The sequence below is a fragment of the Saccopteryx bilineata genome, chromosome 5 (assembly GCF_036850765.1).
Source record: "Saccopteryx bilineata isolate mSacBil1 chromosome 5, mSacBil1_pri_phased_curated, whole genome shotgun sequence".
Lineage (NCBI taxonomy): Eukaryota > Metazoa > Chordata > Mammalia > Chiroptera > Emballonuridae > Saccopteryx > Saccopteryx bilineata.
This window is the reverse complement of record NC_089494.1, coordinates 131,431,831-131,444,560: the sequence shown is the minus strand read 5'-3', so window position 1 is coordinate 131,444,560 and position 12,730 is coordinate 131,431,831. Positions and strand designations below refer to the sequence as shown.

The following is a 12,730-nucleotide window of genomic DNA, read 5'->3' as shown; positions in this document are numbered from 1 at the left end:
GAATTGTGCCACAGCCTGACCAGGCGGTGGCGCAGTGGATAGAGCGTTGGACTAGGATGCAGAGGACCCAGGTTCGAGACCCTGAGGTCGCCAGCTTGAGCGTGGGCTCATCTGGTTTGAGCAAAAGCTCACCAGCTTGAACCCAAGGTCGCTGGCTCCAGCAAGGTGTTACTCGGTCTGCTGAAGGCCCGCAGTCAAGGCACGTATGAGAAAGCAATCAATGAACAACTAAGGTGTTGCAATGTGCAATGAAAAACTAATGATTGATGCTTCTCATCTCTCTCCGCTCCTGTCTGTCTGTCCCTGTCTATCCCTCTCTCTGATTCACTCTCTGTCTCTGTAAAAAAAAATAAAAAAAAATAAAAAAAAAGAATTGTGCCACAGACTGGAAGGCTAAAGTATTTTAAAATAGTTTGAGTAGAATAAACCTCAACTCCAGATAAACGATAACCTAACAAAAACGGGTATGGTCGTTGATAATAGCACTACCACTCATTTAGAATATTCTAAGTGAAAATGCATTAAGGTCAATCAATTCAAATTCTTGTCAAACACAGACAGAGCTGCCATTACCATGCTCATTTTCCAGATGATAAAACTAGTTTTAGTTCAGTAAGCCTAGCCTGACACACACTCCTTGCTTCCTCCACTGTCTCCAACTTAACAGAAAGCACCCTTAAAAACTTTTGAAATAACAAAACAAAAAACCCTCATTTTGTCTTTCACATGGTCAGACCATATTTGACCAGTTATGTCTACAAAACAAGTACTGGAAATGTGGGGATCAAATGCCTGAAGATAAACAAGTTGCTGACCTTCTGGTATTGTTCACTCTATGAATAAATCATGTATCTTCAAAATGAGTCTCCTTCACCTCCTGTTCTATCTAACCGATCCAGTTGTTCATTCTGTCACTGAACACTCAGTAAGCTTTGTGGAAGGTACCATGTTAAGTAATATGTGGAGATGACAAAAGGGAATGACAGTTAAAGCCTAACCTCCCTGGGCTTTTATTAGGATGCGTATCAATCTCACATTAGTTTAACTCAAATAAAATTACAAAGTTTAATTTATTCTTCTCCCATCAGTAAAAGGGAAGAATGTCCAAAATAATCAAATTAAATAGCTAGCATTTTGGGGGAAACCATCCAACAGAAATACAATACATCCCACAAACATGAGCTTGTAAGCATTTTTGAACTGTTTAGTAATTATATAAAGGAAATAAAAAGAAATGGGAAATTAATCTTAACAATATATATATAATATTAGCATTTTAACATTATTAATAATTTTTAAAATCATTAAGTCTTCAAACTTTGGTATTTACTGAGGTTTATAGCAACTCTCCATTTCAAGCACCCACATCAAGTGCTGGAGTCCCCGTGCCCAGAGGCTACTGCGTGAACCCACAACTCTAGACCTCACACAGGCCTCACACAGGCCCCACGCAGCGCTGACACTTGTTCAGTGAACACTGATTTAAGTGCAAATTCGTATCTGGCTCTCCCCAGGGTGAGAGGACGAAAGGAGAGGACGTGTGTGATCGTACTTACTGAATTTGTACACCACCCACAGTTTGGCCCCGCTTGTATACATTCTCCACAGGATTTGGCATTTGCTTTTAAACATCTATTTTCATCTGTCAGGAGAAAAAAGAATAGACCACTTTGCTTGATGTTTCAAGAGAGAAAATAATTAAAAATCAGCATCACAATGACAAATAAGGCAATATACATGAATGTTAACTGAATACTATGACCCAGACCTGTCCCAAAGACAGGTGATTCCGATTACCTCGACACAGAGCCATAAAAACACAGTGACCTTTCTTGTCTTCCATAGCAAGGACCAGGTACCATTAATCCACATATGCATTTTTCCTTTTTGTCAAAGGCACAGCTTCAGGGTCTATCATCCCAGGTAGTTATACTTGTCAGTTTTCTTACAACTGGGCAAAGTATTATTTGTTTTTACTGAACTCACACTACCACAACCACGTACCTTGAGCGGGTTTCCCTTCGTTTTTATTACACAAATACTTGAGAAGTCTGTATTCATCCAATCCACAATCCCACAGTTTTCAGGCTCTGTGTTCAAAGCATGTCTTACATTTCTTTGAATCTATCGTAGAAAATGTATCAGCATGCCTTACATGTGGGAAGCACGGTATGGTTTCCAATGTGTCTTTTCTGATTATTATCATCATAGAAAATTTGGGCCCTGGCTGGTTGGCTCAGCGGTAGAGCGTCGGCCTGGCGTGTGGGACTCCCGGGTTCGATTCCCAGCCAGGGCACACAGGAGAAGCGCCCATCTGCTTCTCCACCCCTCCTCTTCTCCTTCCTCTCTGTCTCTCTCTTCCCCTCCCACAGCCAAGGCTCCATTAGAACAAAGTTTGCCCAGGCACTGAGGATGGCTCTGTGGCCTCTGCCTCAGGCGCTAGAATGGCTCTTATTGCGGCAGAGCGAAGCCCCAAGATGGGCAGAGCATCGCCCCCTGGTGGGCGTGCCGGGTAGATCCTGGTGGGGCGCATGTGGGGGTCTGTCTGACTGCCTCCCTGTTTCCAACTTCGGAAAAATACAAAAAAAAAAATTGAAAAATACATCAAAATATATTTTTTTAAAAACCCTAAAAATCACCCACAATCTGCTCAAACACTGCTCACAAAAATTAGGGGATATTTCAAAAATGAAGCGTTAAAATATCCCTTAATTTTTGTGAGCAGTGAACTATTAAAATCTAAAGTAGTTTTGTACTTCTTTCCGGTCTTTTTATACAGATAAAAAATAGCAAGGAGGCATGACTATACAGACATTATTTCAATGAAATTGAGAATATACATTTTGCATACTACTTTTTATAATTTATCGTGTTTCATTATAAATTCTTCAAAAATATGGCTTTTGATATATTTCATTATGTTTACACAAGCTTGGTTCTCACATGCAGCATGAGCCCCTAAAACCCACTCACACTCAGACGCACCCACTCTGATGACTATTCTTACAACGCACAACTCTGCTTCTCTATCATCAATTCTTAAAAACACCAAATTGACGAGCATTAACGCTTTTTAAATTCTTAGTACACACTAACTTCTACCCCAAACTACTACTATGACAAGCAGTAAATAAATACCATTTCATTACACCTTCAACAGCAATGAGTACTTTTTTAATACAGATTTTTTTTTTACTCGTTTAACAGGTATAAATTACAAGAATATTGATTCAACTGTCAGTTATTTAAGGTTTCATTTTTTCATACCTGTACTGACCACATCTTTTGTAAATTTTCTATTTTGTCTTTTGCAAAGTTTTCTATTATGTTCATCTGTTTTTACTGGATCTCTACACATGATAATGAAATTAAACCTTTGTTTAGTGTCTTACTGTTGATGGTGTTTTGACATATATTTTGGGATTTGTATGTTGTTAGTTTTATAAAATTCAAATTTATCAATTATTTCTTTTTTATGGTTTCTTCATTTTTCTGTGTTCTAAGTCCTTCCCATCCCAAGATCAAGTAATTATTCTATGTAGTATGTTTTTTAAGATTTGGAGAATAGAATTGGATATCCTATTATTTCATATGTGGATGCACCACAATTTATAATTAAAAACAGTTTTGGATTTGGCTTTATTTTCCATTCTTCTAACGATGCCCACATTTTGCAAAACTTTTTGATCAAAGGGCAGGACATCTTCTAGAAAGTTGGTTGTTCCTGGTTTCATTTTTTAAGGCTATAATGGATAGTCCATAGTCCACCATTCTACACTTTCACTATCTTTCCTCTAAGTATACTACATGTCTTTGCTTTTCCTACACTCAAACATTCCATTACATTCTCAGGTGTTTCTTATACTGCATTAATTTCTATCACTGTAGTGCAGGGGTCCCCAAACTTTTTACACAGGGGGCCAGTTCACTGTTCCTCAGACCGTTGGAGGGCCAGACTATTAAAAAAAACTAATGAACAAATCCCTATGCACACTGCACATATCTTATTTTAAAGTAAAAAAACAAAATGGGAACAACTACAATATTTAAAATAAAGAACAAGCAAATTTAAATCAACAAACTGACCAGTATTTCAACGGGAACTATGTGTCTGCTTTTGGCTAATGAGATGGTCAATGTCCAATTCCATATTTGTCACTGCTAGCCGTAACAAGTGATATGACGCACTTCTGGAGCCGTGACACGTGCATCCTGAGTCACCAGAAGTAGTGCTGTACGTGAGCAATGCTGCGCTTTGCAGGGCCGCCACATACAGTGCTCCTCTCAATGACCACCAATGAATGAGGTGCCCCTTCCAGAGGTGTGACGAGGGCCAGATAAATAGCCTCAGGGGGCCGCATGCGGCCCACGGGCTGTAGTTTGGGGACCCCTGCTGTAGTGTCTCATCATGGGTGGGGGGCAGAGGTGAGAGGGCACTGTGAAGCCTGGCAGCCACTGTAAGGACCCTACCCTGCCCTCTGAGTGATAGGACCGCAGGCCTGTCAGATGGATCTGCAGGACCTCATTTAGGTTCTCCAGAATATAGGTGGTCAAAAAGCAACACAAGACACTGAAATGAGAAGACAAATAGGGTTCTTTCTTACCTGCTTGGCCAAACACATGGCAAACTGGACTGATCAGTCCAACCCAGAAAATCAGTTGTAAATTCATCTGAAATATAAAATGCACATTATATTAAAAAATACATTAAACATAAACATTCCCACCCACCTTATCTTCCACTGATTTTAAAAACACAGTATTTCACATGTCATTTTTTCTCCAACCTTTCTCTCTCTCCACTCCATCACCCACTTTTCCTTCCCAAGTACATCTCCCACCTCCAACTAAAATCACTTTCATTCTTGATCCCCAGAATCCGTTTTTGCTTTTATCCAAATCAAATATATTCCAACATTTAATTAACCATGCCTCAAAAACAACCAGTGTCAAGTATCCCCTAACACCAGAAAAGCCATTAACAGTCTTTGTGCAGGGAGACCCCCACCTGTTATCAGCTGTGGCTCCTGCAGTCCACACAGGAGCGCTTCCACACTGAATGTTAGTTTGAGTGAACTTGTCAAAATCTGATTGTTTCATCCTCTTACAATTTTTCTTTTTTTTTTAAATTATTTTTATTTATTTATTCATTTTAGAGATGAGAGAGAGAGAGAGAGAGAGAAGAGGGGGAGGAGCAGGAAACATCAACTCCCATATGTGCCTTGACCAGGCAAGCCCAGGGTTTTGAACCAGCAACCTCAGCGTTCCAGGTCGATGCTTGATCCACTGCGCCACCACCAGTCAGCTCTTACAATTTTTCAACAGTTTTTTATTTCTCCTAAGGCTAAGACCAAATGCCCTGACTCAATTTTTTTATATTTTATAATTATTTCTCTTTTTTAAGAAAATGAACTTGCATGCATGGAATTCATAAGCTACTTAGTTCTAACTCCCTAAGACTTCCAGATCTACAAACTAGATTTTTAAAAAGGTGGGGGGGTATAAGCGGCAAAAGAGGTCTGAGTGTCTTCCAGAATCTCTAAATAAAAATTACTAACAGTCTGGTGAACTCAAGCGCTCACTCTATTATCTGTGACTTTCCCGAGTTGGTCAAGGACGGCTGCAGCCACAGGTAGCTGACCCTACCCTGTAACTCCTCATGGCTTTGGATTAGCAGCTAATTAATCATGCATAAATATTTGCCCCTCCCAAATATAAAACAAAACAAATACAGACCAAAAAAGGGGGGGAGAGAATTTTACTTGTTACCAAACAAGTAAAAATTAAAACAACAGAAGGTGAACTAGCAAGCAAAAAAAGGGTTTTTTTAAAAAATACTCAACAAAACTTGCTGCAGAAGGCTGAGACACACCAGACATGGCTCTGTAAATGAGTATAATTTGGGGAAGAAATAAGTTAACAACCTGCATCAAAACCCATGAAAAACAGTGCTTCTCTGACTTAGTAACCTAACTACTGGGAATCCCTCTGAAGGAAGTAACTGAAACCATAGAAGGTGACACACATGCACACACACATTTAGTACAGAACTTGGGTCAGCAACAGCAGGCGCACCGCTGTTTGTATGAAAATTAATACAATAATTGATAAACAATGACACAGAAATAAACTGTTCATGTACTTAAAACAGTAAACCTACTTTGCCCAGCCTGTATATTTAGAATAGGGAGAAGTGCAAACATCTTGTATCCCTAAACAAGGAAACAGCCAACTACAACTTAATGGGATCTATTAGAGTCCTAAGAATAATAAACTCAAGTAATATCAAAAGGTTTTCAGAACTGCCTGACTGGTGGTGGTGCAGTGGATAGAGAGATGATCTAAGACGCTGAGGACCCAGGTTCAAAACCTGAAGGTCGCTGGCTTGAGCGTGGGGTCATCGACATGACCCCATAGTTGCTGGCTTGAGGAAGGGGTTCCTGGCTCAGCTGGAGCTCCCCTGACTAACCCCCGCCCCTGTCAAGGCACATATGAGAAGCAATCAATGAGTAACTAAAATGACACAACTAGGAGTTAATGCTTCTCATGTCTTGCTCTTCCTGTCTCTCTCTCTCTCTAAAAAAAACCCAAAAAAACAAAAGAGGTTTACAGAATAATTTTGGGTGCAAGGTACACATTAAGATGGCACATTTGCAATTGTAACAGTGTATAGAGTAACAAAACAGATCTGGAGATGACAAAGTCATAAGCATAACATAGACAATGGGTTTACTGGTTTTTAAACTGTCAGTCTTTTCCTCTTTTTGCTTCTTTAATAAAAACAATTATGACAGGGTAACTGTGCAAACTGTTTACTTGGTAAATTTCCTTCATTGAGTAAAAATATTTATTTTAAAAGCCTCCGTCTTCAGCGCTTGCGTTCCTGGATGCAATCCCCCAGCTCCCATAGAGCTTCTTCTGCGCCTGTCAGAGTGCTGGATGCCGCCCTTCCGGCTGGGGAACCCGCCTTTCCAGTGGGGGACTAGCGCCGGCCTCCGCCTGCTCCCAGAGGAGAGCCAGGCCACCGGCACAGCCTGACACTCTGCGACTGCGCGCAGCCCAGCCAGCCCTGTGATGTGGGGAGCTTCCAGTTCTGCTTACACATCCCTGTGAAATGCCCGACAGTTCACCTTTTAAGGCTGCCTAAGAGGTGTGATGTGTAATAAGTTCACATAGACCATAATTCTAAGCAACTCAATGCTACCAGTTCCAAAGCTGTGACTAAAAGGACCCGGAACATTAAGATTCCCCAGGAAACACGTGCCTCTGACAAACAGGGCATCGAGGGCAGTTTCAGCACACAGGCCATACACGGACTGTCCATGTTTCTTCAGGGTACTTCCTAGGCTATGTCAAGGACCACTGGACCACCTTGAGAAACCCCTTAAAATATTATACAATTCAGAGAATCACCACTAAGATGAAGTTACTAGGTAACAGAAAATGTTTCCTAACATTCTTAGGTTACATGGTTTTAAAGTATTACTTTAAATGCCATTGTCCTTCTGTAAACCTAGACAAGCCAAAAACCAGCCTTTCTAAACCCTCAGGCTCCCGGAGGAGCTCCAAACCCAGCAGCAGGCAGGCGAGTCATGGCTGGAGCGCTGAGGGCGGCCAAGGGAACAGGACAGCTGTGGGAGCCACGCAGGACAGGTCAGAAGAAAAAGGCACGGTCGCCAGCTACGAGAGGAAGGCCAGGCTTCTCATGGGAGACAGAAGACAGCAAGGAAGCAGAAAGAAGAGCTAGCAGGACAAGACAGTGTGGACAGCAGGCTGGAGTCAGGGCAAAGCTGGACGGTGAGGGGAGTGGGAGAGAAGGCCCAGAAGGCTCCCTACACAGCCCGGCCGGCCTTCACAGGCACGGGACACTTGTGCATGCAGGCAGGGAAGAAGGGAACCACCCGCAGCTGCCTCTACTTCAACCCTCCTGAGGCAGCACTTCTCAAGTGTGGCCTAGGGCAGTGGTCCCAACCCCCCGGGCCGCGGACCTTTACGGTCCGTGGGCCATTTGGTACTGGTCCGCAGAGAAAGAATAAATAACTTACATTATTTCCATTTTATTTATATTTAAGTCTGAACAATATTTTATTTTTAAAAAATGACCAGACTCACTCTTGACGCTTATCTCGTAAGTATGACAATTATATTTTAAAATACCAGTTTTCACGCAGGTCGCATAATTTTATTTTGTGCATTTATCCGTCCCACCCTAAAGGCCGGTCCGTGAAAATATTTTGACATTAAACTGGTCCGTGGCCCAAAAAAGGTTGAGGACCACTGGCCTAGGGGAAGGCCCTCATCAGATATACCTGGGGGCCCACCTGAGGCCTAAACACACAGTCTGAATGGGTGGGGGGACTGTTCTGGGCTCCCAGAAATTCTTACACAGAGAACAGCTGCCCTGAGGAGTTTCCCAGCAGAAACACCCCACACAGAACAGCTTACAGGCCAACAGGGTGTGGTGCCTTCAGGTGTTGTCCTAATCCCACTGCCTGTCTCCTCCTCATAATCAAAGGTCTAGAATACACTGGTCTCCACTTCACAGCTACTTCCTCACTGGCTAAAAGGGGTGTCCACTTGCTCCCCTGTGTGTAAAACTGCTCCTGCAAAAGAAATCTTCCCAGGCCTTACCTTACTCTCTGCATGCATTCATTCATTCAAAAATCCAACCACCCACAAAATGCCCCTGGGGAGTCCCAGCAGTTTACCACCAATAAAATTCACACAAAGCAACATTTAAGACATTCCACCACTCTCCTGGAACCTCCACTCAGCCCGCCCAGATGACTGGTTTCTCTCCCTCAAACAGCCAAGTCAGGTTCTGTGTCCTCTCTAGATATACAAAGGTCACAATCTCAAGGAATTTCCAGTTCAAAGACAAAAATTCAAACAGTTACAACATGATGCTGTGGTGTCTGCAGCGGAGATAAGAACAAAGGACACAGAGGACCCACGACTGGCCAGGTGACACAGGCTTCCCGGTGACAGCATGCCAGCTGTGACACAGACGCTCAGGAAACGGTTGCCCAATGAGCACAAGCGCTCTAGGCAAGCACAAGGGCGCCTTCTATCTCGTTTCTCAACACAGTATACGTTGGGGTGACTACCGACCCACTAATGGAATGGTCTCCCTCTTTCTGTCTTTAGAGGAAAGACCAGCAAAAATACATATATTTATGTGTTATTTGTAGTTAAATCTGGTAGGTGAAATGAGTGATCATTTAATCCCTGTAATTTTCTACATTAAGTACCAATTATGTTAAAATTTTAAAACATCATAAAGGCTAAAAAGAATCTTAAAGTCCTTAACTGTTTCTGAGGCTTAAATTACAAGTGGGAGACAAGAGAAAGAGGCCAGCAGGGCAGGAGGAGCTGGGACAAAGGCTTGCACAGTCCCACTCAAGAGGTCACACTTTGTTGTTAGGAGGGACCCTGAGGAGCCCGGGGCCAGGCAGGGATGTAACAGCACATACACAGCAGAAAATCAGTGGGTGGAGGACAGGAGGATGAGAGAGGATCGGATCCCCATGACAAATCCAACACTGATGGCCAAGGCTCAAAAGGTGATAATGTCCGAATTCAGACCTGAGCGATGAGGAGGTAGCAGAGTAGGAGCTATGTTGTTAGACAGGAAGGGGGGGGATCATCACTTTCAAACAAAAACAGAAGAATGAAGTCGGGAAATGACAACTGCTGTTTTTTTTGTGGGGTTTTTTTTGTATTTTTCTGAAGCTGGAAACGGGGAGAGACAGTCAGACAGACTCCCCATGTGCCCGACCGGGATCCACCCGGCACGCCCACCAGGGGCGATGCTCTGCCCCTCCGGGGGGTCGCTCTGCTGCGACCAGAGCCACTCTAGCGCCTGGGGCAGAGGCCAAGGAGCCATCCCCAGTGCCCGGGCCATCTTTGCTCCAAAGGAGCCTTGGCTGCGGGAGGGGAAGAGAGAGACAGAGAGGAAGGAGGGGGGTGGGGGTGGAGAAGCAAATGGGCACTTCTCCTATGTGCCCTGGCCGGGAATCGAACCCGGGTCCCCCGCATGCCAGGCCGCCAGGCCGACGCTCTACCGCTGAGCCAACCAGCCAGGGCAACAACTGCTGTTTTAGGGAGATGACAACTGCTGTTTTAGGGATGTGGACTGTGTGTCAGGGTTCTGGGTCTCAGGAGATACACCACAGCTGTCACTAGACAGGTGGCAGCTGAAATTAGGAAAATGAATGAGATTAGGAAGTGTTGGGCAAATAAGTTTGTAAAATGTGTTTAGGTTTGCTCACTTGTATTTTGCATTGGCAGGAGGATGGCCCACCATTTTCCAACTCCACAGTTCCTGTACCATCTGTCCAAGTCCAACTTGACCCTGAAGGCCACAGCGATGGCTCCTGGCCGTACAGGAAAGAAAGAATTCTGAGGAAGAGACGGGAGCTGAGGGCACGCCTGAAGAGGGGCAGACACAGGGAAGACAGTAAAAGCAACTGAGGGCCAGGCCTCCCTGGGCAGACGGGCGTCCTCCGGGGCATGAGCGTCCATCCCTATAGATGGGCTGTGTTGGGCAAATAATTTTGTAAAATTAGTGTTATTTGACTTTGCTCACTTTTATTGTTAAAAATGGCCACTGCCCACGTGAAATGGCTAATTACCTTCCTGCTTGGGAAGGGCTTGGCTATGGTAAAGTGTGCTGGAGGAGGGGTTTTCGTGCCAAGAAAAGTTGGTTAAGGAAGAGGAAGCCATTTTTGCAGAGAGGCAGCCACGATGGCGAGGTGCTGAAGAAGCCAGTTTGCAGAGAGAGAAGATGGGGAACCAGAGGGGACTGAGCTGGTGGGGGCCTTTGATTCTAGGAAAACCCGGATGTGTCAGTAGCTTTGTGAGCGCTGAATGAGTGAGTTTTGGAGCCCTGTGTGTTTGTGTTTACTAGCCTGCCCGGTGCAAGGCTAGAGTAAAAGAAATGGCCCACCAGTTTTCTGCTCCACAATTTCATCACCATCTATCTGAATCTAATGTAAACCTACACCTGAATGGTGGCTGTGACAGCCGCTAGTACTGGCCTTACGGGCTGGCTCCCCGCTAAGTCAGGGCATGGGAGAGAGATTGCGAACACTCCAGGTCACACCCAGCGGTGCTTCTGAAATAGAAAGTAAGGACTGTGCCAGGAGGAGGGTAGACATCAGGACAGCGCACTGCCAGGAGGAGGGGGCAGACATCAAGACAGCGCAGTGCCAGGAGGAGGGGGCAGACATCAGGACAGCGCAGTGCCGGGAGGGGGCAGACATCAGGACAGCGCAGTGCCGGGAGGGGGCAGACATCAGGACAGTGCAGTGCCGGGAGGGGGCAGACATCAGGACAGCGCAGTGCCGGGAGGGGGCAGACATTAGGACAGCGCAGTGCCAGGAGAAGGGTAGACATCAGGACAGCGCAGTGCCGGGAGGGGGCAGACATTAGGACAGCGCAGTGCCAGGAGGAGGGTAGACATCAGGACAGCGCAGTGCCAGGAGGAGGGTAGACATCAGGACAGCGCAGTGCCAGGAGGAGGGGGCAGACATCAGGACAGCGCAGTGCCAGGAGGAGGGAGCAGACATCAGGACAGCGCAGTGCCAGGAGGAGGGGGCAGACATCAGGACAGAGCAGTGCCGGGAGGGGGCAGACATCAGGACAGCACAGTGCCAGGAGGAGGGGGCAGACATCAGGACAGTGCAGTGCCGGGAGGGGGCAGACATCAGGACAGCGCAGTGCCAGGAGGAGGGGGCAGACATCAGGACAGTGCAGTGCCGGGAGGGGGCAGACATCAGGACAGCGCAGTGCCAGGAGGAGGGTAGACATCAGGACAGTGCAGTGCCGGGAGGGGGCAGACATCAGGACAGCGCAGTGCCAGGAGGAGGGTAGACATCAGGACAGCGCAGTGCCAGGAGGAGGGGGCATACATCAGGACAGCGCAGTGCCAGGAGGAGGGGGCAGACATCAGGACAGCGCAGTGCCAGGAGGAGGGGGCAGACATCAGGACAGCGCAGTGCCAGGAGGAGGGGGCAGACATCAGGACAGCGCAGTGCCAGGAGGAGGGGGCAGACATCAGGACAGCGCAGTGCCAGGAGGAGGGGGCAGACATCAGGACAGCGCAGTGCCAGGAGGAGGGAGCAGACATCAGGACAGCGCAGTGCCAGGAGGAGGGTAGACATCAGGACAGCGCAACAGAGTTACAGAGCAGTGCCAAGAACCCAGCAGGTAATGGCACCCTAATTCATAAAGGGACAACTGTAACACTCGTTTCACTTGAAATGACTTGTTAATACTCATCTCTCCAATGGGCTCTAGGCCCCAAGGAGACAGGGCCTTGAAGTCTTCCTCATGTACCATACCTTGAAGTGATTGGAACCAAGTCTATGCTCAAATACTGCTGCCTGACTACCGTATTTTTCACTCCATGACCATAAGACACACCTATCATTTTAAGGAGGAAAATAAGAAAAAAAAATATTCTGAACCAAATGGTATGTTAAAATATTTAACAAAATACTCTATTTTTCGCTCCATAAGACACACGGGCATTTTCTCCTCCACTTTTGGGGGGGAAAGTGCATCTTATGGAGCGAAAAATACAGTATATTAAACTGCACAACATTTCTTCTCTTCGGCATCACTCAGAAGCCCAGAAAAGAGGAGTTTCTCAGATTAGTGAGGTTGCAGACCCTCTTTTAATAGTAAAGGGTTACTATGGATACTCTAGTGATAACAATTTTCAATT

At 45.4% G+C, this 12,730-nt stretch overlaps 1 protein-coding gene across 3 annotated transcripts in view; it reads right to left on the bottom strand.

Annotated features, from left to right (window-relative positions):
• Window positions 1-12,730, bottom strand: part of ITGB1 (integrin subunit beta 1) — a 71,529-nt gene that overhangs the window by 42,668 nt on the left and 16,131 nt on the right. For all 3 annotated transcript variants that reach the window (XM_066279173.1, XM_066279175.1, XM_066279176.1), the window contains exons 2-3: window positions 4,605-4,671; window positions 1,557-1,642 (exon numbers count right to left, since the gene is read on the bottom strand). In XM_066279173.1, coding sequence (XP_066135270.1) covers window positions 1,557-1,642; window positions 4,605-4,671 — 153 coding nt within the window. The remainder of the gene's footprint in view (window positions 1-1,556; window positions 1,643-4,604; window positions 4,672-12,730) is intronic.